At 38.3% G+C, this 27,266-nt stretch overlaps 2 protein-coding genes and 1 non-coding gene across 5 annotated transcripts; all 3 read left to right on the top strand.

Annotated features, from left to right (window-relative positions):
* Window positions 1-545: 545 nt before the first annotated feature.
* On the top strand, window positions 546-618 carry trnav-cac (transfer RNA valine (anticodon CAC)). The gene has a single exon. It is a non-coding gene; the product is annotated as a tRNA-Val (tRNA).
* Window positions 619-2,932: 2,314 nt separating this feature from the next.
* styxl1 (serine/threonine/tyrosine interacting-like 1) lies at window positions 2,933-9,696 on the top strand. 2 transcript variants are annotated; one of them, XM_055017015.1, is made up of 8 exons: window positions 2,933-3,429; window positions 3,524-3,585; window positions 5,930-6,029; window positions 6,178-6,311; window positions 6,501-6,646; window positions 6,722-6,822; window positions 7,639-7,751; window positions 8,590-9,696. In XM_055017015.1, exons 1-8 carry the CDS (start codon window positions 3,327-3,329, stop codon window positions 8,713-8,715), a joined length of 885 nt encoding a protein of 294 aa, XP_054872990.1. In that variant the 5' UTR covers window positions 2,933-3,326; the 3' UTR covers window positions 8,716-9,696. The 2 variants fall into 2 exon arrangements, with proteins under 2 accessions (XP_054872990.1, XP_023121046.2); XM_023265278.3 differs by having other exon boundaries at window positions 3,359-3,425.
* Window positions 9,697-13,951: 4,255 nt separating this feature from the next.
* LOC111565215 (ion channel TACAN-like) lies at window positions 13,952-26,887 on the top strand. 2 transcript variants are annotated; one of them, XM_035945958.2, is made up of 12 exons: window positions 13,952-14,113; window positions 15,945-16,063; window positions 18,491-18,622; window positions 18,699-18,758; window positions 18,848-18,943; window positions 19,052-19,141; window positions 21,424-21,489; window positions 21,617-21,678; window positions 23,770-23,865; window positions 24,344-24,408; window positions 24,620-24,688; window positions 26,410-26,887. In XM_035945958.2, the coding sequence occupies exons 1-12, from the start codon at window positions 14,036-14,038 to the stop codon at window positions 26,521-26,523; spliced, it is 1,047 nt and encodes a 348-aa protein (XP_035801851.1). In that variant the 5' UTR covers window positions 13,952-14,035; the 3' UTR covers window positions 26,524-26,887. The 2 variants fall into 2 exon arrangements, with proteins under 2 accessions (XP_035801851.1, XP_035801852.1); XM_035945959.2 differs by having other exon boundaries at window positions 13,954-14,113; window positions 23,773-23,865.
* The last annotated feature ends 379 nt before the right edge of the window (window positions 26,888-27,266 follow it).

Genomic DNA, 27,266 nt, shown 5'->3' with positions numbered 1-27,266 from the left:
ATCAGGAGTATCTGCCAAAGTTTCATGAGTATCTGTAGGAGTATTTGTAGAAGTATTAGTTTTCATTATCAGATTCAAGTGGTTGGAGTAAAGTGGTCAGACTTGTATTAATACTTGAGTACTTCAGTATACATGAGCTGTTGAATCTAAACTATAAAACGACTCATGCAACCAACCAATCAGTCACTGATCAATCTATCCATCTATCTGACCTGTTTAACGGTTTATCAGGTGACGGTTCTGACCAATAGGAGAGCAGCTCGCTTGTGCGGACTGATACAAAGCCGCAGCACTGAGGGGAGAGGTGGATCCCTCCGCACCGGGACGGGTCTAATTCACCGTGAGTTGGCGCAACTCCAGACCGGACACCGGCGGAGGAGATGAATGCGGAGCTTCGTGCACACACCTGGCGTCTCCACCGGTGAGCGTTCACACACGCGCGAGACATTTTAGTCCATTTTATGTGTAAAAGAAAAGGAAAAGTTTGCTAGAACACGTCAAATGGACACCAATTTGACCGCGAGCGCGAAGAATGGTAACCGTGAGTTTCCGTAGTGTAGTGGTTATCACGTTCGCCTCACACGCGAAAGGTCCCCGGTTCGAAACCGGGCGGAAACAAGATTTTTTTTTTTTTTTCCCCTGTCTCCTGTACAATATTTTTCCAAAAAAATATCAGTGTACCACAATCACTATAAACCGGAATTATCCCACATTTAGGTTTATGATTACAGAAATAAGTTATTAAAAACCGCTCAGAAATATTTCACTGAACCGGCTGTGACCTCATCCAAAGCTGGGAAACAGCGCCCCCGAAATCCCGCTAGTGGCCAAAAATATTTTACACTCTCAGGCCATAGAGAATGAATGAAGAAAGACGAGGAGGTTCAGAGACTGTAAAGGTGGATTCTTAGAAATGTTTAAGCACTTTCAGTGTTTTAAAAAAGGTGGCTGAACAAACAGTTTATATTGAATTATTTTTATCAGCTAAATATACTCAACTGAAACTGTTCATCATGTTCCAAATTTCGTATTATATCCTGTTGTTGTTTTATTAATACATTTTAAATATAAGCACTAACCAGTACAGATGTTAGGATTGTTTAGGCATGTTTGGCTTCTTCTTTGCACCTTATACACTTTCTAAAAGAGAAACGACCCATTTACAATTTGTCAGTCATTTCAATTTTGAGTACAAAGTGTGTCCAAGGTAAAGGTAATTACAGAATAAGAAGAAAACATTTATATATTAGGCTACAAACTGAAACATATACAATAATAAATTAACATTTACAAAAGCATACACTAGGAGATTAGACTAATGAAATCTACTAACATATAATATAGAGAAAGAATGGCCAAAGTGAAGGAGGTTCGGTTCCCATTACAGAAATGTGGATTTAAGTACTTTTAATCATTTTTCTTTAAAACTTCAGTAAAATCTGCTAGATTGTATTATTAGCAAATATTAGTGATTAGGAGGAGGCAAGTACCTTCAGAGAATTTATTGGTTTGAGTAATTTTTCAGGGTAAAATCTCCATTTTCTGATTCCAGCATATTAAATGTGAACATTTTCTGGTTTCTTCACTCGTCCATGATAGTAAACAAAAGCTATTTCTGATTGTAGTCACTTCCCAGAGCGCTGTCTAACAAGTATGAAGGATGAGTCTAATGTGGATCTGGAACAAAATGACCATTTTATCTTGAGTTTACTTGAATTTTACAGATTAGAATTATTCTTCTATCTTGTTCTGAACTGTAGTTTCTCACTCTAGTGTTAAACAATGTGTCATTTCATTTCCACTTTTTAAAAAAGATGATTGGTTTCAAAGACAACATTTGTGTCAGTGTCATAATTGCGATTATTTGGCTGATAGAAGAAATTCTAACTATAAACTACTTGTTTGTGTGAATTAATAGTCTAATATGTATTTTTTGTACATACGTGTTTTTCCCAACTTCTCCAAAGTGACCAGCAGAGGTCCCCGTGTGTTACCAAATCATCATTCAGCATTTCTCTATAAATTTGAAGCTTTTTTTTTTTTTTTAGATTTTTCATCTTTTTATAAGAAAAAGAAGAATTAAAGTCGATAATGTCCAGTAATCAGTTTGCATATTTGTTTGTGTGACCAACAGAAATAAAAAATGTAACACATTTTGGCTATTTATGTGGATAAACGTGATTTACATGATAAGAACTTGATGGTTGTGACTTTAAGGCTTTCCATCAGGACTGTCAAACATGTGGACGACTTTGTGAAGTGTAAAACTTATAGAGAAGACATTAACTAACTATAAATTTAAAATAATCTCTAGACAAGTTGTTTTGATTATAAAGTAAAATACTATATTGCTCATTGCTCTTTTGCCATTTTGTGTCTTATTTTTGTAATATTTTGTCTTGTTTTTGTTGTTTTTTGTCTTCTTTGTCTGACTTGTTGTTTGTCTCATGTTTTTGTCATTTTGTTTTTCCTTTTTGTAATTTTTTTGTCTAGTTTTTGTTGTTTTGTTCCTTTTTTGCCATTTTTTGTCTTGTTTGTGTCCATTTTTTGGTCACTTTTTAGTCTCTTTTTTCTTTTGTTTCGTGTTGTTTGTCTCATTTTTGCAATATTTTGTCTTGTTTTTGTTGTTTTGTGTTGTTGACTTTTGTTGTTTTGATCATAAAGTAAAATACTACATCATTCGCTTCCAGACACCTGTGAATAAATGTTTTGTGTGTTTGTAGACACACTGATCTATAAGTTGTAATGTGCAAATGATAAACTGAGGCATAATGTTGTTAAAATTTCACTAATTTTTCTTAACACTGTAATACTCAAATATAGAAAGAATATTAGCAAGAAAAAAGAACAAACTATATATATATATATATATATATATATATATATATATATAAATGAAACTATAATAATAAATAACAAACTAATAAAAATAGAATGTAATTAAAAAATAATAAAACCGATGTATTTTTGCATAATGTTTTGCAAAAAGATAATTCATTAAATGTGAACATTTTCAGAATGTACTTTTTGCACTAAAACAAAGAAAAAATGTGAAGTTGTATTCATAGGTTATTATGCTGTGATTTTACTGGTCACTTGAGATCAAATTGGGCTGAATGTGGCCCCTGAACTAAAATGAATTTGACACCCTGCTTCCATCATCAACAGCCACCAATCAGGGAAGCTGTTGAGTTGCTTAGCAACAGAACTCACACAAACAACAGACAGCATGTTCACTTGTAGATGCAGTGTTTCCCTACAGGTCAAGCTAATGAAAACATTAAGGTCCTCTTGATATTTGTTCCTGTTCTCTTGTTCTTGCTGCGATGGCTGAAATCATCATGTGTGAACCGTTTGAGCTCTACAACCTCCTGAACCAGCGCCGCTGTGTGTCGAGGCTGGCAGAGATCAACTACCTCTGTTTGGTGGGTAAGTTAATACAAGTTCCTGCTGAAGTGGATATGCTCAGTAGCTCTGCAGCCATTCAGTTCAACTGATTTTGGTACTGAATGTTATTTTCTAGATGCTCGTGAAACCCAAGATTACTACACGAGTCACATCGTAACAGCTATTAACGGCAAACTGGTACGTACAGAGCATCACCGTGTGCTTGATTCATGCCTGTCTGCAGCTTCAGGACCAGACTGATTATTAAAACAGGCAGACGTTTGACACTGCAGGAATTCCACGCATCGCACAAGAATTAGTTTCACACACACACTGTTGTTCAGTGATGGTGGCCACTGAACAGAAAGTCATTTAGGTGAGTGAGGAAGCAGCTAACATGGAGACTAGTGCTTCAGAACATGTTAGTTTGTAGAGAGCTTTCAGTCATTTTAGGGAGGAGTGGAGGCAGGAAACTGAAATGTAATGAGCTGAATAATGAGATGGTGGCGTCTAAAACACGAACCGATCACTAAGTTCTTCATTTTTGGTGTAGAAGCTGTTTTTCCGTTTGTTTCCACCCAAGAACCTTAGAAGAACTAAACTCTGACACTAACTGTCTGGACTTGAGTGTCTAGAAGCAGTTTATTCAGTTACATTTACACAATCTGGAAATATCTACACTTTATGCTTCTTCTTATACGCTACCCTCCAGATGTGTACTGAGCCTATATGTTTACAGACAGCTGCATCTTCTATGTACTTTTTGCAGTTCTTCATCACATTTTCACACATCATATCGTATCGTGTTCCTAATACACCAAATAAGCTTTATCACTGTTTTCACAGGTTACACATGTACATACTACTTTTTACAATATTTTTATAGTTTGTATTTGCACATTTTTCACTGTATTTAAAAAGACTTGCCTGTTTGTGTGAATGCACCGACAGGATTGCTGTTTACTTTCATTGTTTAATGACAATAAATGAATTCTAGACCACCACAAACGTAGTTGTTGCCTTTACATTGCATTTCTCATACTCTGGAGTCAACTTGGAGGACTCCAATGCTTACGTGCACATCAACATATTCCTGCGTTCACAAATACGACCAATCAACATAGTCTACGACACATTTTAAGCCAGGGGTGTCAAACATACGGCTCACGGGCCAAAACTGGCCTGCCAGAGGGTCCAATCCGGCCTGCAGGGGTATAAAACTTACAAAGAAAACAAATTGTACATTTGTAAAACTGTAAATTTAAAAAAAAATTCTAGACCTTGACATGTTGTTTTGAGATTGTTCAGTTCCAGATACCTGTGACTGAATGTTATGTGCCTTTATAGATACTCTGTGATCTGTAAGTTGTAATGTGGAAATAATAAACTGAGGAGTAATTTTGTTGACATTTCACTTATTTTTTGTAAGAAATTTCAGGTTGTTCATAAGGTTTTGTGAAAAGACAGTTCATTAAATGTCAACATTTTCAGAATGTACTTTTTTGCACTAAAACAAAGAAATTTTAGTTATTTATAGGTTAATATGTGATGATTTTACCGGTCTGGCCCACTTCAGATCAAACTGGGCTACATGTGGCGCCTGAACTAAAATGAGTTCGACACCCCTGTTTTAAGCTGTGCACAGACGTCCATAGTCTCTCACAGACTTGGGGAAACAATGATATTTGCATTGCACAAACATGGACAATATATCACCGCCCTTAGTAAGCAGACCTGGGCACATGTGGATTTAAGAGACTTAGTAAGCATTTTATTTTATCTACATGTTCTACATCCCTGCACTTTTGTACTTTCCACAGTTACTTATTTTGTAGTATTTCTATTACTCCACCAGAGAACGTGGTGGAGTTATGTGACGATCGGCATTGGTTTGTCTGTCTGTCCATCTGTCTGTCAGCAACATTACTCAAAAACGGACTAACGGATTTGGATGAAATGTTCAGGGAAGATCAGAAATGACACAAGGACCAAGTGATTAGATGTTGGCAGTGATGCGGCTTATAGTCTGGATCCATGGATTTGTTAAAGATTTCTGTATCATTGTGAGATAGCAGCACGGCCTCACTGTAACTATGACAACAAGTGAACACTACATCAGCTGCCTGCTGACGATCACATGATTGTGATCCTACTACAAATCCACCGCTGTGGACTTATCGGGACTTATCTGGGACTTATCTGTCTGTTTATGAGTCCCATCAATTCCTAGACCTCTTTAGGTCACGTGATTCGATGTCCATAAATAACGTACACATGAATAACACACGCCTGTGCTCAGCGCAAGGTCATTTTGTTTGTGGGTACATCTATATTAAATCGCCACATGGTGCCGTTATTTCTGCCACAAATTGTTTAAAGATTTCATCCATCGGAAATGATACAATGACTGAGCTGCCTTGGTGGAGTACTGCTCTGAGTGCTTTTCTTGTTACTTATGTACTTATTTTCACTTCAAATGTCTACAAAAACGTGTGATTTCTCTAAAGTTTTGCTAAATCTTCCTCTGCGTAACTCTTTCCAGGATTCAAAGGACACATTCCTGCTGCCAGAGGTCGTGGAGGTGGACAGTATGCATCATGTGGTGGTTTACGACAGCAACACAAGCTGTTTACAGGAACAAGGTAGTTGGATAAAGTGGTAAACAAAACTTTATTTCCTGCACAGCTGTGGAAGAATAAAGCTAGAGGTCCTCAGCTTCTCAAACACATTTTAACTACAAATATCTGCATGGTGGTTTTGCGTGATGCTCATCAGATTCACTGATTCCAGGTAGAGCAGTCGACTGTGCTCAGACTCTGGCGAAGGCGAGTCTCCATCCAGTCCATGTAGTCAGAGGAGGATTTGAGAAGTTCTCTGCGCTCTACCCTTTTTTAAGGACTGAGAAAATCCTTTACACCATCATGGTAAAATAAAATACACACACACAGTTCACGTAAAGAGTCACACACTCTTAGTTACGTCTTTGATTGCTTCGATTGTTGAGTTTTTGTGGACAATAATGTTAGACTTTATAGTATTGAGTTATGCCCCACAATGGAAGTTACACTGCTTCTTTCTGGGTGAGGCTTTAAATTATTTCTGAATTCTCTCAGGAGCTGGAGAACCTGAAGGTTTATCCAGTGGAGATCGTACCAGAACTGCTGTATATGGGTGACCAGAAGCAAAGCGTGGACACAATCGTCCTCAGAGACCTGAAAATCAGCGCCGTCATCAGCATCTCACAGAGTGACGCTCCAGAGTAAGGCAGGACTCAGGATTTGAAATATCTGAGAAAATTCTGAATTTATTCTAAATTTCTTTTTACTTCTGTTAGATGTAGGTCTATCAAGGGGAACCAGACCATCAACATCCCAGTTGCTGACACTGTGGTGTCTGATTTATATTCAAGTTTTGGAAGGATCTGTAGTTTTATTGGTAAGTTGTGCTCACACTTTAATCGATAAGGTGATAGATTTGTTCTCTCATTTATATACACTACTGTTCAAAAGTTTGTGGTCACCCAGGCAATTTCACGCTTTCCATGAAAACACACACATTTATTCATGTGCTAACATAACTGCACAAGGGTTTTCTAATCATCAGTGAGCCTTTGCACACCATTAGCTAACACAATGTAGCATTGGAACACAGGAGTGATGGTTGCTGGAAATGTTCCTCTGTACCTCTATGGAGATATTCCATTAAAAATCAGCTGTTTCCAGCTACAATAGTCATTTACCACATTAACAATGTCTACACTGGATTTATGATTTATTTAATGTTATCTTCATTGAAAAAAAACTGCTTTCCTTTCAAAAGTAAGTACATTTGTGACCCCAAACTATTGAACGGTAGTGTAAGCCAGAAACAAGTAAATTTTGGCCATTCAAGGTTTTATAGTTTGATGAATTATAATGGGACATTCTGCAATCTGTCAACACTTATGATCACAAATACAAACATAAATGTAAAATGCAGTAGGATGTCTCAGTTCAGGATAAACTCCAATATCTTTACAATTCAGAAATGTTGAATTTAAATCTCAAACGATTTTGTCAACGAATGTTTTAAAAGTGTAACAATTTAATACACAGTTGAGATTATACGTACTGTGCAATCTGTCCTTCAGAAGTTTTATTGATCATAACAGGGAATGAACTGAGATTTTTCTTTACTATATTTGCCATAAATGCAGTTCTTTTCCGTAGATTGGGTGGTGTAGAGGTGAATCTTTCTATCTCCTGTTTCCAGGTTCACACATCAACGTTGACTCTCGTGTCCTGCTAGCTTCCAGGCAGGGAAGAAGCCGCTGCAGTGCTGTGGCCGTTGCTTTTCTCATGCATCACCTCAAATACTCTCTGGAGGCAAGTGGGCTTCGTTCAGTTCAGTGACAGTTGTGGTCTGTTCACAGTGTTTTTGATCCAAATCAGAATAAAAGCTGGAATTTTTAAAGGCCATGACATGCAGCTGCTCAAAAACGTATTTAGAACATGAACAGAGCTGTAAAAATGAACATGTTGGAGCTACCTCTTAATGACCAATAGTTTACCGCTGCATCTCGAATTTTGAATAGCTTTAGCACTAAATTACCCTCCAAAACAACAAACTGTCACTTTTTGGATTTCAGTTCATGCAACCAAACAGGATAGACAGCGTTCATACATTAGCTTCAGAGATATTTGAGCCGGTCTGAATTTTGGACACAGCTAGACTAGCTGTTTCTCCTTTAATTGCCCCCGGTCTTTATGCTAAGCTAAGCTAACTGCTTCTGGACTCCAACTCTATACTGTAAAGGAATATTGAACAAGAGAGCGTTGGATGCAGGATACTGTTGGTCCCAAAAACCAGCAGTACTATTCAGCATCACTCTGTATTAAATGTTATAGATGGATGGATGGATGGATGGATGGATGGATGGATGGATGGATGGATGGATGGATGGATGGATAGATGGATAGATAGATAGATAGATAGATAGATAGATAGATAGATAGATAGATAGATAGATAGATAGATAGATAGATAGATAGATAGATAGATAGATAGACACAGCCAACGAAAGATTCTTCAGGTACAAGATAAAAAATAAACAGAAAAAAGTCTGCACACTTTTAGGCTCCAAATAATGAATTTTACAATCTTTTAAAGTATTCTTTTCAATGGCAGATTGGTATCCATCCTCTTCTCTCAATCTTTCTTCAGGAGGCCTGGAAGTACGTTCTGAAATGTAAACCCGCCATGAGGCCCAACTCTGGGTTTCTGCAGCAGCTGTCTGACTGGGAGCTTCACATCATGGGAACAAAGCTGACTGACATCTCTGGACTTTAATTTTAACAAAGAACGGTTATGACAACGCTCTGGATAAACAAATACTACTGCATACAATAAAAAAAGAGAAAACATGTCAATTTTAGCTGCCAGCGAATTTGAAACTTTTGCAACTCAGAGGTTGCAGCTCTCCAGAGCTGAGGAAATTTAATACTCAGAGTGTGCTGTCTTGTTAAATCTTCATAGTTCCACATAGATCACACTAACTTCTAAAGAATGTACTCTATGTGGCCGTATTAATGAGTTTAATTAGGTGAACTTTGGATTAAATCCACATTGACTCTATAATGATGGAATTATCAGATACTCATGAGTCACTTAGTGTCACCTAAATTTATAATTTCATAAAAACACAAAAAAAATGGAAATTGTTGACATAACAGCATTAATTTTATTTTTGGAGTGTGTGCTTTGTGCTGACACTCTATCTAGAAATAGGCTACCATTGGACAGAATAAAGTATTTTCATAAAACCATGAAAACTAACCTTTAGTTTGCACCTTCATAGAAACATGCAATTTCAGGGGTCGATGCAAAACAATAGGATAATAAATGAATTGTGTAAAAAGTCCATAAAAACTGTCATTAAATATCCATTTGAAGGGTCATTAAATCACTCAATTTAATCATTAAACATGGGTAAATTAATAGAGCCTCAATGCAGAACGTTAACCTAATTAGTTTCATAGTGATTATTAATGGCTAATTAAGGTATTTAATTATAATCTAATTTGAATTAATTATTTCAATTTAGATAAAATAATGGATTTTAATTGATTTTGCAAGGTTTTAAGGGAAAGAAACCCCCCACATTCACCCAAAAGCCACCAAACCAGCCCTTGTGCCTTAATCAGAAACCTTTAGACACTTTTAGGTATTTATTCAGGAGTCATTTTTATGGGATTTCAAAGTATGGATGTTTCCTCCTGAAAAACTCCTTAAACTGTGCAAAAACTCCAATAAAAAGACTTTTTCACTCCATTCATATCCCCTTGAAATGTCATAAAAATAGCTGACTTTCATTATTAATAAAGGAGTACAATAATGGATTCTACAGTTAATTAAGAAATTCATCTTCATATTGTGGATACAGACACTACCAGTCAAAAGTTTGGACACACCTTCTCATTCAGTGTTTTTTATTTATTTTAAATATTTTCTACATTGCAGATTAATACTGAAGACATAAAAACTATGAAAGAACACATATGGAATTTTCTAGTAAACAAAAAAGTGTTAAACAAACCAGAATGTTTCATATTTTAAATTCTTTGATTACTACTTTGCACACTCTTGGCATTTTCTCCATCAGCTTCATAAGGTAGAACCTGAAATGGTTCTCCAACAGTCTTGAAGGAGTCACCAGAGATGCTGAGAACTTGTTGGTCCTTTTGCCTTCACTCTGTGGTTCATCTCATCCCAAACCATCTGGACTGGGTTTAGGTCAGGTGACTGTGGAGGCCAGATCATCTGATGCAGCACTTCATCATCTCCTTCTTGGTCAGATAGTCCTTCCACAGCCTGGAGGTGTGTTTGGGGTCATTGTCCTGTTGAAGAATAAATGATGGTCCAAATAAACACAAACCGGATGGGATGTCATGTCACTGCAGGATGCTGTGGTAGCCATGCTGGTTCAGTGTTCCTTCAGTTTGGAATAAATCCCCAACAGTGTCACCAGCAAAGCACCCCCACACCATCACACCTCCTCCTCCATGCTTCATGATAGGAACCATGCATGTAGAGACCATCCATCCACCTTTTCTCTGTCGTACAACCAAAGATCTCAAATTTGGACTCATCAGACCACAGCACAGATTTCGACCGGTCTAATGTCCATTCATTGTGTTTCTCCTCGTCTTGTTCATCCTCAGCAGTGGCTTCTGATTCACACAGTCTCCTCTGAACAGTTAATGTTGAGGTTTGTCTGCTGCTTGAACTCTGTAAGGAGTTTATATGGGCTCTAATCTGAGGTGCTGTTAAATTGTGGTTTCTAAGGCTGGTGACTCTAATGAGCTTTAACTCTTGGTCCTCCTTTCCTGGGGTGGTCTTCATGTGAGCTAATTTCATTGTAGCGCTTGATGGTATTTGCCTGCACTTGGGGCTGCGTTCAAAGTTGTTGAAATTTTCCGAACTGACTGACCTTCACACCTTAAAGTTATGATAGACTGTCGTTTCTCTATACTGAGCTGGGTAGTTCTCGCCATACTATGAAACATAAGTCAAATAGGGCTATCCACTGTGTACTAACCCAACACAACTGATGGTCTCAAACACATTAAGAAGGTGAGTAACTCCACAAATTGACTCTTGACACCTGTTAACTCAAAACCATCCAGTGTAGTCTCTAACCGCTGTGTCTTTGTGAGACCAAAGGAGGTGATGGTTGGTTTCTGCATGTGTGACCTAAACCTAATCCAGATGGCCTGGGATGAGATGGACCGCAGAGGTAAGAAAAAGCAGCCGACAAATGCTCAGCATCTCTGGGAACTCTGTCAAGATTGTTGGAAACCCATCCAGGAGACCTCATGAAGCTGACTGAGAGAATGCCAGGAGTATACAAAGCTGTCATCAAGAGTCTAAAATATAAAACATATTCTGGTTTGTTTAACACTTCTTTGTTTACGTGATTCCATATTTTTTGACGGGTACTTTAGTTACCAAATGTGAAGACGCAGAGTAAAAGTGAGCGTCTCTGTATAATACATCAGATCTCTTCTGTTTTTAATAAAAAGCTATGATTCATTTATTGATTTAAGCCTCTAAGAGTCATTAGTCGTGTTCTGGTCCATACATGGATCTGCCAGAGGTGCCAACAAATATTGAAGATGACAGTTTCCCCACTTCACTGTGTTACATAAGAGCTAAAAATACAGGCCACCAGCCAAGAAACCTCTGAGAAACTTCAACCCTAAACTTTACCTCGCAGGGAAACAGCGTCTTCCGGAAGCAGAACCGACCGAATAACGACTGTAACATAAATGTGTTCCGTTCTTTAATCACGGCAGAGTTTTGGTGTTATCTCGCCAAACGCTGCTCCTGAAAGAAGAGTTTTAACGTCACTAGTTTTGCCTGAGAGCCTGAACTCAGAGCTTCATTCCCGAAATACCAGAAGCGGTAGTTTGAAGTCGCGGCTGCTGATTGGCTGAAACGAGGAACGAACCACCAGCGTGAAATCTGATTGGACGAGGCGGCTGCAAGCTGACCCCACTGTTAGTGCCCATACAGCGAGCGGAAATAAAAATAAAAGTACAGAAGTTGAAATTATTGGAATTATATTAAAAAAGACAGCTACTTTCCTATTTAAAACAAATTCAGCGTAATCACCGCTATATACATGATAAACAAAGCAGCATTGTTACATATATTATTATGGAAGAGAAAAAGATTTACTTTATATTGAGCTGTCGTTGTTTCTCTGATGTCCGTGATGTGCAGGTGGAGAAGAAACGCCCGTTGACACTGACTTTCTTAATAAGAACTTTATTAAAAGAAAGAACAGTATCATACAGACAGAAGTTGTCTGGAAGGATGTCGCCCAATGATCCTCCTCGAACAAAGACCAACGGTCAGTTTTTATACCTTCTGGTAACGTATAGAATTACAGCATCTGGTTTACATCCCCACTAAAAATGATAACTCCTCAGACAAGACTCCCCTTCTGTGCATTCCTAAGGATCACAAATCAGCTATAGGTTAACAGTGGACCCCAAGGTCAACACAACATAGGATTTCTGGAGCCGAAAACACATTCCTCAGTACTTACTACCTCCTGTTAGTTAAAAGTTCACTTTGTGGTCAACAACTATCAGAACTCATATCAGATCAGATACTTCAGAGCTCACACTGAAATTCATTTTGCATCCATAAGACTAACTTTTTGTAAAAGATATTAACTCTTAAGTAATGCCCCGTACAGTCAGCTACAATCTGAATTTAATCACGATGACCACAAAATTTTGGAATTACTCATGTTGTGTCTGAACAGGGTGTTTTTTTTTTTTTTTTTTTTTTAAATAATTTTGAAAAAAATACAGATTTGATTACAAATGCTTTTAAATGCATTGGTGTAAAATGTTCCCCTTTTTTCAGTTACAAATGATAGATAGCATGGCATTTATTTGTCGTGCTAGCACTTCGAGATGTTGCCTAAATGGAAAGTGCATTACAAACAAAATTTATTACATATTTTTTATATTGACAAAATAGGTAACAACACAGAATTAAAGTTCTAACAGTATATCAAATAAACTAACTTCTCTAAAAATGATGGACTGGAAAAATTTAATTGCCTAATTTATTATTTTGTTGTAAGATGGGCTTTCCTTTGCAGGAATCTGGAGCGGTGGCAAGGATCTGCCTCCTGCTCAACACTCACTATAGAATGTATAAATATAACAACAAAAAACACACATGGAAGTCTCTAAAACAGGGATTCAGGTTTCCATGGTTTCCTCCGTAAAAAAAAAAACAAAAAAAAAATTTTTTTAAAAAACTATCGACCAATCCTGTAAAGTAAAAAAAAAAATCAATGTCAATCTGCACAATCTAGACTTCTAAATATGTAACTTTATAGATAGATGTGAGTTTTTAGAGGTTAAATTAATGCCATATTTTTTTATTTATTTTTAGATATTTGCAATTATTTTTGCAATTTCACAGGTAATGTGTCTTTTTCTTTCACTCTTCCTGACATATTTTCTTTTGTGCTTGTGTTTTTGCAACAAGATTTTTTTTCCCACTTTATTTATTTATTTAGATATTCGTTGTTATTTTTGCAGATTTTACAGTCAGTGTGTTTTTTTTCTGGCGTGCTTGATGTCATATTTTCACTTTTATAAAAAAAAATGTTGTACTTTATATTTGGAGTTATTTGAGCAATTTTTCCAGCCATTTCTGTCTAAAACTTGTGTGTAAATTTTTAAGTGTGTAACTTTGATGGACAGAGGAGAGTTTTTAGGGGATAAAGCAGTACTGAATATTTATTTTTTAGATATTTACAGATATTTTCACAATTTTTACAATTATTTCTCGCCTTTCTGCTGCCATATATTCTACGGTTTTTCTTTGTTTGTTTGTTTTTACTGTCTAGAATCTAGACATCTAAATATGTAGAGATTATGATTACTAATATTATTATTGTTGTTGTTCTTGTTATTGTTTTGCTCCAGAGCTGCAGACTAGATTAAATAACTTCAGGCTTTTATTTTGAAGGAGCCGTTGGTGAGTCTCGCCGGTTCGTCGGTGCCGTTTTGACGTTGACGTCCGTCCAACTGTTGCCTATTAACCAAGTCCGGGAGGTTCCCTGATGTCTCAGTAGAACATGTTGTTCAGTCCGAGCGGCTTCTCCGAGTGTCTGCGGGAATGGGAGGATCTGGAGCGGGACTACCAGCACATCCAGGTCGGTCCGGGCCGTTGGACGGGTCGGGAACGGGTCGGGAACGGGTCCGGGGCGGCTGGACCCGGACCGTCCGGCCTCAGCGGCTCCAGCAGCAGCAGCTCCAGATTATAGTTTCGTCAGAGTTGAGAGAAAAAGTAAAACTCGGCGAAAGTTTAACCGGATTTAAGCGGACTTTAGCTGCTGTCACCTCAGCGGAACCGATGTGACATTTGTCCCGATACGGCGCTGTTTTGGGGGAGCACCGCGGGTGTTGGTTGTTGTTTGGAAGCTTTAAGGCAAAAACCTGAGCTCAGTGTTGAATCTGACAGCAGTAAAAGAAAGGTTCACACCTTAAACTAGCTTAAATGTAAAGTAGAAATACCAAGTTTTACATCAAGTACCTTTTAAACAACATTTTATTGTCAGATAAACTTAAAGGTTTCCAAAAAAAAGGAATTTAAGTAAAATTTAGAGCTACTTTGACTTGCTGCTCTACATGTCAGAAGGACATTCTGTACTTCTCTACAAGTTACTTTTAAGAATGATTTCAATGCAGGATTTTAGCTGTTTCTATAATACAGTGTATTAAAGGTCCTGTATTGTGCCACTTTTCAGCAAATAAAAATCTCCCAGTAATTTAATGTTTCAGCTCAAAATACTGCAAAGGTACTTCATTTTCAGTTACTGTTTAACCTCAGACTGTTTCAGTGGAACTTTAAATGAAGCAGAGATCTTTTTACGGTGTAAATGTGCACAGAATGTTATATTTTATAGATATTTGGAGTTATTTTAGTAGTTTTTACAGTTATATCTGGCCTTTCTGCTGCCATATATGAACAAGATTAGTTTTTACAGTGTAGAAACTAAACTTCTAAATATGTAACTTTGATACACATCAATGGGTTTTTAGGGGTTAAATTAATACCAGACATTTATTTTCTTGATATTTACAGTTATTTTTACAGTTAATGTCTATTTTCTGGCACACTTTCTCCCATATTTTGGATTTTTTTAGTGGGATATTTCACAGTGTAAATGTGCCCAATTTAAGCTTTTAAATTTTTTTTTTTTTTTCGATATTTGGAGTTATTTTTGCGGCTTTAACAGTTATTTATGGCCGTTCTGCTGCCATATGTGAACAAGATTAGTTTTTACAGTGTAGAATCTAAACTTCTAAATATGTTACTTTGATACACATCAATGCATTTTTAGGGGGTAAATTAGCACCAGATATTTATTTTTGAGATATTTTCAGGGGTTTTTTTTTTTTGCAGTTTTTACAGTTAATGTATATTTTCTGGCACGATTGCTTCCATATTTTCAAATTTTTTTAGTGGGATGTTTGAGGTAAAGGTGCCCAAATTAAACTTTAAAATGTTATATTTGACAGATGTTTAGAGTTATTTGAGCAGTTTCTACAGTTATTTCTGTCTGCAAGACAACATGTGGCCAAGGAAATAAACTGAGTGTCCGGTCCACAGTTATAAATGAATCTAAACTAGTGATTATATTGACCAAAAAATTCTGTTTAATATGGACAGGTCATGTTGTAGCTGATACCTGATCCACTTAACCAGGTCAGTATCGGCCAAAGTGTTTTAAAAATGTACAAAAGCACATAAATGGACTTACTAACATTCAATGGAACCCAAGTGACTCTAAGCAAGTATTTTTATAGCTTACATTATTGATGGAGGAGAACAATCCTCATTCTAAATACACCTCCCATGCAGTATATGGGCACATAAATAACATACAGTGACATAATTAAATCTATGGAGAGCAGAAGGAAGGTTATTATCATTTGAAATGTCCATAAGATTAAACTGTGGAATCTTTTTTTCACCACCAGGACACCCATCGTCTATATAAACAGAAACTCGAGGAAGTGACCAAACTGCAGGACAGCTGCTCCGGTGCAATCGCACGTCAGAGGAAGAAGCTGAAAGAGCTCACTGTGTCGCTAGAAGAGTAAGTATTGGTCAGAGGTTCACCAGGAAGATGCACGATGTTCTCAGCCGATGGTAAAATGCTGTTTTCAGTGGTCTTGTGAAAGCTTCTTTAGCTCATTCGGGATTCAGGAGCCCAAACACCCATCAGGCCGAACTTTATGACCATCTGTCTAATACTGTGTTGGTGATGGACTCCACTACACCCTGAAGGTGTTCTGTGGAATCTGGAACCAAGATGTTAGCAGCAGATCCTTTAAGTCCTGGAAGTTGTGAGGTGGAACCTCAATGGATCGGACTTGTTTGTCCAACACATCCTACAGATGCTGGATTGGATCGAGATCTGGGGAAATTGGAGGCCAAGTCAACACCTCAAACTGGTTGCTGTGCTCCTCAAACCATTCCTGAACTATTCTTATTTTGTGGCTGAAAGAGGCCATCAGGGAATACCGTCTCCATGAGAGGGTGTCCATGGTCTGCAGCAATGCTTAGGTAGGTGGTACATATCAAAGTAACGTCCACATAGATGGAAGGACCCAAGGTTTCCCAGCAGAACGTTGACCAAAGCATCACACTGCCTCCACTAGCTTGCCTTCTTCCCATAATGCATCCTGGTGCCATGTGTTCCCATGTAAGCGATGCACCCGACCATCCATGTGAATTTTGATTCATTTTGGACTAATTCTAGATAAACTTAGGTCATTTTGGATGGATTTCACCAAAATTTTTGGATCAGTTTTAGTCATCTGGGACATTTAGAAAAATATTTTTGACAAGATTTATGTCATTTTAGAGTCATTCTGAGTCATTTTTAGAATGTTGTAGTCCTTACGGACACAATTTGACTTTATTTTGGACACATTTGAGTCATTTTGGACTAATTTTGGGTCATTCTGGACATTTTTTTATGCATTTTGGACAAGTTTTCATCATTTGGGACAGATTTCACCTAATTTTGGACACTTGGACACTTTGGACACACCCAGATTAGTTTTAGTCATATTGGACTAGTTTTGGTTGTTTTTTGATGAGATCTCAAAAATTTGGGGCATTGTTTTAGTAGTTTTGTTTGCTTGCAACGATGTGCACAACTGGGAGAAGAACTGTGTAAACAAGGAGAAATACCAGCATGATTCATCAGACCAGGCCATCTTCTTGGAGGTTTAAATTTCTGGAGTCAAATTAACCCCAAGGATAAAAAAATGTTAGCAAATTTGAAAGTAGTAGGAGAGTTGAAATAGATGTTATTTTGGACACATTTGAATGAATTTAGTCTTTTTTTTCTGCCATTTTGGATCAATTTTGGATGAACTTGAGTAATTTCACCTTATTTTGGGTAGAATTTAGACACATTTTTGAAATTTTAGAAAAGTTCTAGTCGTTTTGGACCATTTTTGGGTAATTGTAGACGAGATTTATGTCGTGGACACATTTTGAGTCTAGTTTTGTGTATTTACAATGATATGCAGCTAGAAGCAGAACAGTGCACACAAGGACATCTTTTTTTGCACCTTCTTTCTTCTATTTGCATGTTTTGGATACATTTTGGGTCATTCTGGACAATTTTATGTGCATTTTGGACAAATTTTAGACATCACCTAATTTTGGACAGATTTTACATACATTTTAGTTATTTTGGACTAGTTTCGGTTCTTTTTTGATGAGATCTGGATAATTTTAAGCATTTTTTTAGTTGTTTTGTTTGCTTGCAAAGATGTGCACAGCTGGGAGAAGAACAGTGTAAACAAGGAGGAATACCAGCATGAGTTACATGTTACACACAAAAAACGTGATTCACCAGACCAGACTATCTCCTTCCATTGCTCTGTGGTCCAGTTCTGATGTCCACTGTTGGTCTTTTGGTGGCTCACAGGGCTCAGCATGGGCACTCTGACTGGTCCCATACGCAACAAACTGACACTTTTCTATCAGAACCAGCATTAATTTCTTCAGCAGTCTGTTGGATCGGACTACATGGACCAGCTTTCCTCACCATGTTCATCAATGAGTCTTGACCATCCATGAACCTGTCACCAGTTCTCCACTGTTCCTTCCTTGGACCACTTTGATAGATCCTGACCACTGCAGACCAGGAACAGCCCACAAGAGCTGCAGTTCTGGAGATGCTCTGATCCAGTCGTCTTGTCAAACTCTCAAATCCTTACAGTTGCCCATTTTTATTGCTTTTAACATCAACTTTGAGGATAAAATATTCACTTGCTGCCTAATATATCCAACCAACTATCAGGAGCCATGATGAAGAGATAATCAGTGTTATTCATTCACCTGTCAGTTATCAGAATGTTATGTCTGATCGGTCATATGTTGAAACTTAAATAGATAAAATGCAAAAAAAAAAGACCTAATGATCTTTAAATATGTTGGTAACTAGGCATACAAAGTGTCTGCTGTGTTAAAGACATAACTTAATGTTATTTTCCACAATTAGATGCAAAGAAAATCACCCAACAACCAAATTAAGTCCAGAAGACGTGGATGCCATCGCTGGAATGGAGGGCTCCATCAGAGAGAGGGCAGATGCTTTCTCTGAGATGGAAGCTTTTCTGCCAAAGAAGAATGGGTAGGGTGAAGCTGTTTGCATTTTATAGCGACACAAATATTCCGACTGCGACTGACTGATGCCTCTTCCTGCTCAGGTTATACCTCACTCTTGTTTTAGGAAACGTCAACGTAACACTCCTCAACAAACTGTCCAAGTGAGTCGCACTGACGCAACCTAAAAATGTCTTTTTAAAAGTGCAGTCGTCAAGCTAATAATCATAATTTTGTTCCCTTCGCTGACCAGATTTGCCTACAAAGACGAATATGAGAAGTTCAAGCTGATCCTCACCGTCATCCTCTTCGTCTTCTCCTTCACATGTCGCTTTCTGTTCAGCTACAGGTGAGATTTCCTCAAGCTTGTCTATAGATTTAAGGTGGAATGGACTGAAAATCAACTGTTTATTGTGATGGAGACACACCTCATTCAGGCTTTTTGTTGTTGCCTCAGAGCCCTCGATGCCCTCTTCAACTTCCTGTTGGTGTGGTACTACTGCACACTCACCATCCGGGAGAGTATCCTCATCACCAACGGCTCAAGGTCTGCAACAGCTTCACTGTCTTTCACACATAACGCATAAACTGGTCATGTGGCGGCTTCCTCGGGGACTTGTAATCTGTAAGGACTCTGTGAACCCTGAACTAAATCTTATTTCCTAAAACATCATGTTGAAATCAGACAGAAAGGCACCGCTACACTCTGAAAGCCATAACTCCTGATGGTTTGTGCTGCCTAACAACACTTTGGTGCTGCACACTTGAAGACAAAACGGAGGAAAAGTTGAGTTTCTGAATTATGTGCAGTGCTGTGAAAAAATAGAAATCAAACAGAAATCGTCTGTTTTTGCATATTTGTCAGACTTGAATGTTCCAGATCATCAAACTAATATTAATATTTATTGAATATTATACAGAGATAGCCCACAAAATGCACTTTTTAAGTGATGATTTATTGAAGACTTACTGAAAACCAATATCACCCCTGTGAAAAAGTAATTGACCCCCTAAACCTAATAACTGATTTGGCAGAAACAACTGCAGCTAAATGTTTGTTCCAGCTTGTGATCAGTCTTTTCATCACCATGGAGGAATTCTGGTCCACTCTTCTCTGCAGAATAATTTTAATTCTGTCGCATTAGATGGTTTAGATCATGAACTGATCTTCTAAGGTCTTGTCACAGGATTCAAGCGCAGACTTTGACTCCAGAACCTTCATTTACTTCTTTTTGAGCCACTCAGAGGTGGACTTGCTTGTGTCTTTGGGTCTTTGTCTTGCTGCATAAACCATCAGTGTTGAGCTTTAGGTTCTGAACTGATGGTGGATCTTCTCCAGGAGGATTTTCTGATAGAGAGCAGAATTCAAATCGTCCAGATCTTCCAACCATCACACTACCACCACCATGTTTCACTGCTGGTATCATGGTCTTCTAGTGGAATGCAGTATTAGCTTTATACCAGATGGAACAGACCCATGTCTTCCAGAAAGTTCCACCTTCAGCTCATCAGTCCACTGGATGTTATCCCAAAAGTCTTGGAGCTCACCCAGATATTTTTTTGTAAATGCCAGATAAACCTTTATGTTCTTTCTGGTCAGTAGTGGTTTGATCCTTCCAACTCTCCCATGGATCCATTTCCTCCCAGAGTCTTCCTTATTGTGGAATCATGTAGACGGACCTTCATTGAGGCCACTGAGGTCTGCAGATCTTTAGATGTTTGTCTGGGTTCTTTTGTGACCTCCTGGATTAGATGTCGATGCTCTTGGAGAAATGTTGGTCGTTGGTCCACTGCTAAAGGTTCTCCACTGTTCCATGTTTCTCCATTTGTGGATAAAGTCTCTCACTGAGGTTCTCTGGAGTCTCAGAGCCTCAGCAATGGCTTTGGAACCCTCCAGACTGATGAATGTCAATGACGTTTCTCACTTGTTCTTCTTAGCACGTGGCATCATGTGCTGCTTTTTGAGAGCCTTTAGCTACTTCACAATGAAGACAGGTTCTGTTTAGTGATGGTTCGGTTCAACAAGTCTGTCAGGAATCATATGTGAGTGTGGATGGTGAAACTGAACCCAACTGATCAATGAATGTAGTCATTTGGTAGATTGGAAGCTAAGGGGGTGATTACTTTTTCACATGGGGAAAGATGGACTGGACAACATTTATCCTTCAACAAATAAAATCATCATCTAAAAACTGCAATTTATGATTTCTGGGGTTATCTTTGTCTTACATTAAAATTAGTTTGATGATCTGAAACATTTAAGTTTGACAAATATGCAAAAATAGAAGATTTCTATAGGGGGGCAAATATTTTTTTACGGCTCTGTTAATTATATGAGAGAGGTTTTCCTTTGTAACAGGATCTCGGGAGGAAAGTTTGATATTGGAAACTGGTCTGAGCAGCTCTCGTCATAGCAAACAAATTTATGTAAAACATCCATGTAGACAAGCCCGGTGTGTTTGAACATCTTTACCTGCAGTCAGACAGCAGAGCTTCGGTTTCTAATGCGTGTAGTTAGTTACCTAACTGAGGTATTAGACGTCATTTTAAACTAGTAATTTTATTGACACGATCCTGCTAGAAGTTTGCCTGTCTTGTTCTGTCCTCAGATCTGAATCCAGACAGAACCGAACGCAGCACAAACAATCACTATTTTTCTTTATGTTTTAGTTGCCTTCTAGTGTTCTACAACGTTTTAGTTTAACATCTCATAGACTGTGTTTGTATGGGCACCTTGCAAAGCATCCAAACCCTCCCTGTTGCTGATCTGTCCAGTAGCACCATGTATACTCCTGTTTCCTTCAGTGTCCGTCCTCCATGTTGTTTCAGGATCAAAGGTTGGTGGGTTTTTCAGCACTACTTGTCGACCTTCCTGTCTGGAGTCATGCTCACCTGGTGAGTGATGTTGACTGCTTTTCTTTAGAGGTTTACACTTTCATCACAGCTGTGTAAAATACAATATGTTAACTGATTGGTGTTGAAACGTTTCCATCAAGATGCCTCATGTTGTGTTTGTTCGCAGGCCTGAAGGCGCTCTGTACCAGATGTTTAGAAACCAGTTCCTGACATACTGTCTATACCAAAGTAAGAGACTTCAGCTCTCTCCAAACTCCACTCTACATGCTTAATGGAATGAAGATGGGGGTATAAATGCTCACAGGGTTTAAGAATCAGGCTAATTCCTGGGTAGGTTTTCTGTGGTGCAGTCGAGGAAGAAACTGGGTCACCAATGAAATCACAATATAAGGGATAACCTCCTTAAACGGGTCATTTTTGATGGTTTGGCCAAAGTGTGTGCAATACGTCTGTCACTGAAACAGGAAGTGCTCTTTCAATATGCATTTTTACATTGAAGTTTTTGCGCAAAGCTACTTTTGCAATGTTGAATACATCTTTTTTTTTAAATGTCAATTTTGATCCCCGAATTTTTCCCTATTGTTGTTGTCTTGATGTATCACCCCAAAGACACACAAAACTACTACAGTCGCACAAAATTACCACAAAGAAAAGCAAAATGACTGTAGAGACATACGATGGCCACAAACAAACACAAAACAATTGCAAAGAGACACAAAATGACAAAAAACAATTACACATACACAAAATGACCACAAAAAGACACAAAACAACTACAAAGAGATGCAAAGGGGCAACAAAGAGACACAAAAAGACTGAAAATGACCACAAATTGCTGCAAAAAAACTACAAAGATATGCAAAATGACAATAAAGAGGCAGAAAATGACCACAAAGACACCCAAAAAGACTAAAAAGCAGCAGAAAACAACCACAAACAGACAAAATGACAACAAAGAGACACAGAATTACTGTTGAGACAAAAAACAGCTACAAAGAGACAAGAAAAGATCAAAAAAGACAATAAAGAGATGCAAAATGATTACAAAGACATGAACAACAAACAAGAAGAATCATAGAAATAACAGAAAACAACCACAAACACAAAATGACTACAAAGAGACACAAAACGACTACAAAGTGGCATAAAAAAAACAACAAAGCAACAGAAGACAACAACAGAAAGTTTTATTAGAATACTACACACATACACTATATACCTATCAGCCATATTGACCTTTACAACTTAATGAAATTGTCTTAATGTCTGATTTCAGGATGGGATGATATTATGGACATGAATTACAACTGAAAACAGGATTTAATTGGTTGAATGTCTGAATTATAAAACTCTGAGTGTAACTGTGTGATTCAGTTATTGTTTTCCTTCATGTATTATTTGATTTGAAGAATTTTAAGAGGCCTGAGAAGGTAGACGTATCAAGTATTTCACAGTAAAGAGAAGCAGGAAGCCAAAACTACACAAAATGCTAGAAAATTCTTTCTTATCCATTTAATCAAAGATGGCTTTATTGACAATTTTTCAACATGTACATGACATACCAAGGATCAAAATTACGTCACTCTCTCTTCGTGTAGCAGTAGACATTAAATAAACACTGAAGGTTCTGAGAAAATATAAATGCATAAAATAAGATTTAAACAGAAAAAACCTAAGTAAATTAAGCACCAAAAAGCAAAAATCAGGTAAACTAAGAGCAAAGGAAGCAAAACTGGTACTCATCAACAACTAAGAAAAGCAGAACTGAGTGAAATGTAAACATGACCATGAGATAAAGTGGCAAATACTGTGCAGATATAATCAAAACAGTGCAAATGAGGAACAACAGTCCAAGTAGAGGATAACTGAATGAGCTTATATGCTGTGACCTCTTGTTTTGTACTGACCCCAATCATAAAGAAATGTGTGTTTATCTATATGTTCTGTAAATATGCTTGAAATAGTACTGCAAGTATATGAAGTACTGGATACTGTATGGAGGGAAAATAAGTTAGGCACTGCTATTTTTGCAAAGAATACAAAATAAAAATACTTTACTCCAGAGTTTTGTACTAATATTAAATGCTATACAGTTTGTACAAGGCTTGTGCTAAAAATACAGCACTTTAGAAAATTTTTAGAAAACTGATGCTCTTTGAATGTGTATTTATTTATACTAATTTTGATGTATTTTCAGTGTAAAGTCCTAACATAATGAGCTCCTGCTTAAAGTGGACACAGCTACAGAATGAACTGCTGCTAACAGTCATCAGCATGACGGCTGTATAACTGATGACTTGTTTCTGTCTGTGGGCCAAGTAGGCTTCGTCCAGTTCCTGCAGTACTACTACCAGAGCGGCTGTTTGTACAGACTCAGAGCGCTCGGAGAAAGACACAACATGGACCTCACAGTGGGTGAGTCCAGTTTAACGAACCGCTGTCTGTTACTGGCCCGTTAGTTTAAAGCTAAACCTGAACGACTCTGACATAAAACCAGAAATAGATGAACATATCCTCCACACATACTGTACAGTTTGGCTTCTGACTTTTCGCTCAATAACTACCAAGAAACTAAATACCAGAATGATTTGTTTGAGGTGACATTTGTGTAGTTTTTCCACCAGAGAGCACCAACAAGTTTAATTTTAGCCACAGCAGCAGAACTGTTGTGGGTGAGTTTGTTTTTTAACTTTAAAATGGGTCAATTTGACCTGCAACGTAACAGGAGGGTTAACTATGTATGTTTAAATTCTCAAATCTTGGTATTTAACGTCAACTATGTTCCATTATCTGTCATGCATGTGTTCCTCTTTATTGCATTACTGCAGTCCAGGAGGAATATAATCTAACGACAGCGACACATTAAACTAATCTCTCCTCTCCTGGTGTTTAGAGGGTTTCCAGTCCTGGATGTGGAGAGGTCTGACCTTCCTCCTTCCTTTTTTGTTCTTTGGTCATGTGAGTATTTCTCTGAATATTAACATCTAAGGCTCTTTAATAAAGGTTTTTATTAAAGCGAATAGAAATGAATGTGTCATCATCTATCCTGAAGCATAGTAATGACAAATTTCTGATTGGATTCAACAAAAATTTTAAAAATTTGTTTGGAAGTCACAGTTTTAAAATGCAAAATTAGACGTTTTTAAATTTACTTTTCCCTCTCTTACAGTTCTGGCAACTCTACAACAGCATAACACTCTTCAAGATGTTCCAGCTCCCAGAGTGTAAAGAGTGGCAGGTTTGTCCAGAACTTCAACATCTCCTCGTCAATAGCTTGTGAAACTTCTTCCTCAAAAATATTTGTTTCTAAATGTCTAAGTTTGTATGTTTTGAACAAATCTAAAAGCATGCTTCATGTTTTTCCATTGGGTGTTTGACGCATTGAGCTCTTGGTCGTGTTCCTCGAGCTCCTTCTGGTCAAGTTTTGGTGATTTTGGTCTGCAACAATGCTTAGATTCATCCCAAAGGTGTTCTATGGGGGTGAGGTCCAGTCAAGCTCCTCCACACCATCCTCCATGTCTTTATGGACCTGTTTTGTGAACTGGAGTCAGTCATGTTGGTGCAGGAAGGGGCCATCCCCAAACTGATCCCACATAGTTGGGAGCATGAAATTGTCCAAAATGTCTGAAGCATTAAGAGTTCCTTTCACTGGAACTAAGGGCCCAACACTGAAAAACAACCCCATCATAATCCAGACTCCACCAAACTGTACACTTGGCTCAGTGCATTCAGGAAGTACCGTTCTCTTGGTAAATTTCAAACCAGGACTGGTCCACCAGATTGCCAGACAGAGAGGTGTGATTGGTCACTCCAGAGAAGACATCTCCACTGCTCTAGAGTCCAGTGGCGGCTGCTGTACAACACTGCATCCGACTTGGTGATGTGAGGCTTAGATGCAGCTGCTCAGCCATGGAAACCCATTCCACAGTTATCTACTCACTGTTCTGGAGCTAATCTGAAGTTTAGATGTCTAGACACGGGACCTCTGGGGATGTCCTGTGGCACCGGGATGGTGGAAAAGAATTCTGTGGGTCCTGTAGATTGCAGGGTGGGACCTACCTAGATCAGGCTTATCCTGACACATCCCACAGATGCTCCATCAGATTTGGATCTGGGGAATGTGGAACCTGGGTGAATACCTTAGCTCTGTTGTGTTCCCCGGGCCATTCCTGAGCAGTTTTTGCGGTGTGTCAGGGTACGTTGTCCTACTGAGGGTGACAACTGGCACCAAGGACTGCTGTTGCCATGGGGGGTTTGGGGGTTGCTTGACCTGCAAGGCTTAGATGGGTGGTACATGTCAAATGTCCACATGAATGTCAGGACTCAAGGTTTCCCAGCAGAACGTTGCATTATAACAAGATCATGGATGTTATTCATTTCACCTGTCGGTGCTCATAATGTTGTGGCTGATCGCTGTATTTAGTATGAAGGAAGTTTTACTGATGGACTTATCGTACAGGGGGCAACCTATGATGATACCGCTCTTGAGTTCACTGAGCTCCGGAGAGTGACCCATTCTTTCACAAATGTTTGTAGAAGCAGTCTGAAGTGATTGGAACACCTGAATTCAATTATTTGGAGGCGTGTCCAAATGCTTTTGTCAATATAGCGTGTGTCATCTCATAGCACTTTGCATATGACAGTAAAGACTTTATGAATTTTTAACAAGGAACCCAACAATCCAAAGTTGATGGTGGGAAGGAACAAAAACAACCTTAAATGGGGAGGAAAACAATAAACCTCTGACAGAACCAGGCTCAGGGATGGCGGCCATCTGCCTCGACCAGTTGGGTTGAGAGTGGAGATAAGGTGGAAGGAGATGGTGTTAGATGTCGAAGTATCATCCATGAATTCAAGGACCCAGTGTTTCCCAGCAGAACTTTGTATCGTACCGAGATGTTATTCAGTGGTGTTAATGTTTCTGATCGTCGTACATTTATTTCCCTTCCTGTTCTCTAGGTGGCCATGTGCAGCTGCTCGTACATGGTGCTCTTCATGGGAAACTTCTTCACCACGCTGGGGGTCGTTTACCAGAAATACATGAACAACCAGGACAAATCCAAGAACGTATGAGACTTTAACGACAAAAACTCCAGAAAGTGAACCGTCCTGTTTATGGAACGCTGATGTTCTTTCTCTTTTTTGTCCAGATTGTCGTACGTGTGGACCTTTTACATGTTGCGCTTCTTTTATCCGTGTTCTGTTGATGCTGAGTCCTTTTCATTTCATGTCTGTATGATCTTTATTGTGCTGACGGTCAAAACAATCAAGCAGGTATCTTGTAGGTCTTTACTGAGCTGTTTCTGCCTCAGTAGTAAGCGTTACTGATTCAAGGCCTCGTATTATTCAGGAAGATCTATAGTTTGTTACTCAGGAGCAGCTTTGTATTTTAGCCTTACAGGAAGTGCTCTGCTGAATAAAACACTCCTCTAAACCACTCTTGTGTTTTGGGTTTTACTACAACACAGCTAGGTGGTAAAAAAAAAGTATTATATAGATGTAAAAGAGCTGTGAGACCTTCGTACACATGGAATAACATTACTGACCTCTTTTAAGTCTGTTTTAAAGCAGATGTCAGTTTGCACATTGACAGCTTTTGGTTATTTATAATCATTTGTTTTGTGTCATGCTCCCTGTAAGAGATTCCATCATAACATGCTTCAAATACAAGTGAAAGTTGACAAAATCCTCAATCTTAGAAGTTCATGTGACAATATTACTGCAACGTCTCATTTGACCACAAGGTGGAAGCATTGACTTGATCTAAGCTCAGCTGCAGGTGCAGCTCGGGCCATTAGAATATCCTGAAAAAGTGA

This window comes from Amphiprion ocellaris, chromosome 14 (assembly GCF_022539595.1).
Source record: "Amphiprion ocellaris isolate individual 3 ecotype Okinawa chromosome 14, ASM2253959v1, whole genome shotgun sequence".
Lineage (NCBI taxonomy): Eukaryota > Metazoa > Chordata > Actinopteri > Pomacentridae > Amphiprion > Amphiprion ocellaris.
This window is presented reverse-complemented; position numbering and strand designations above follow the sequence as displayed.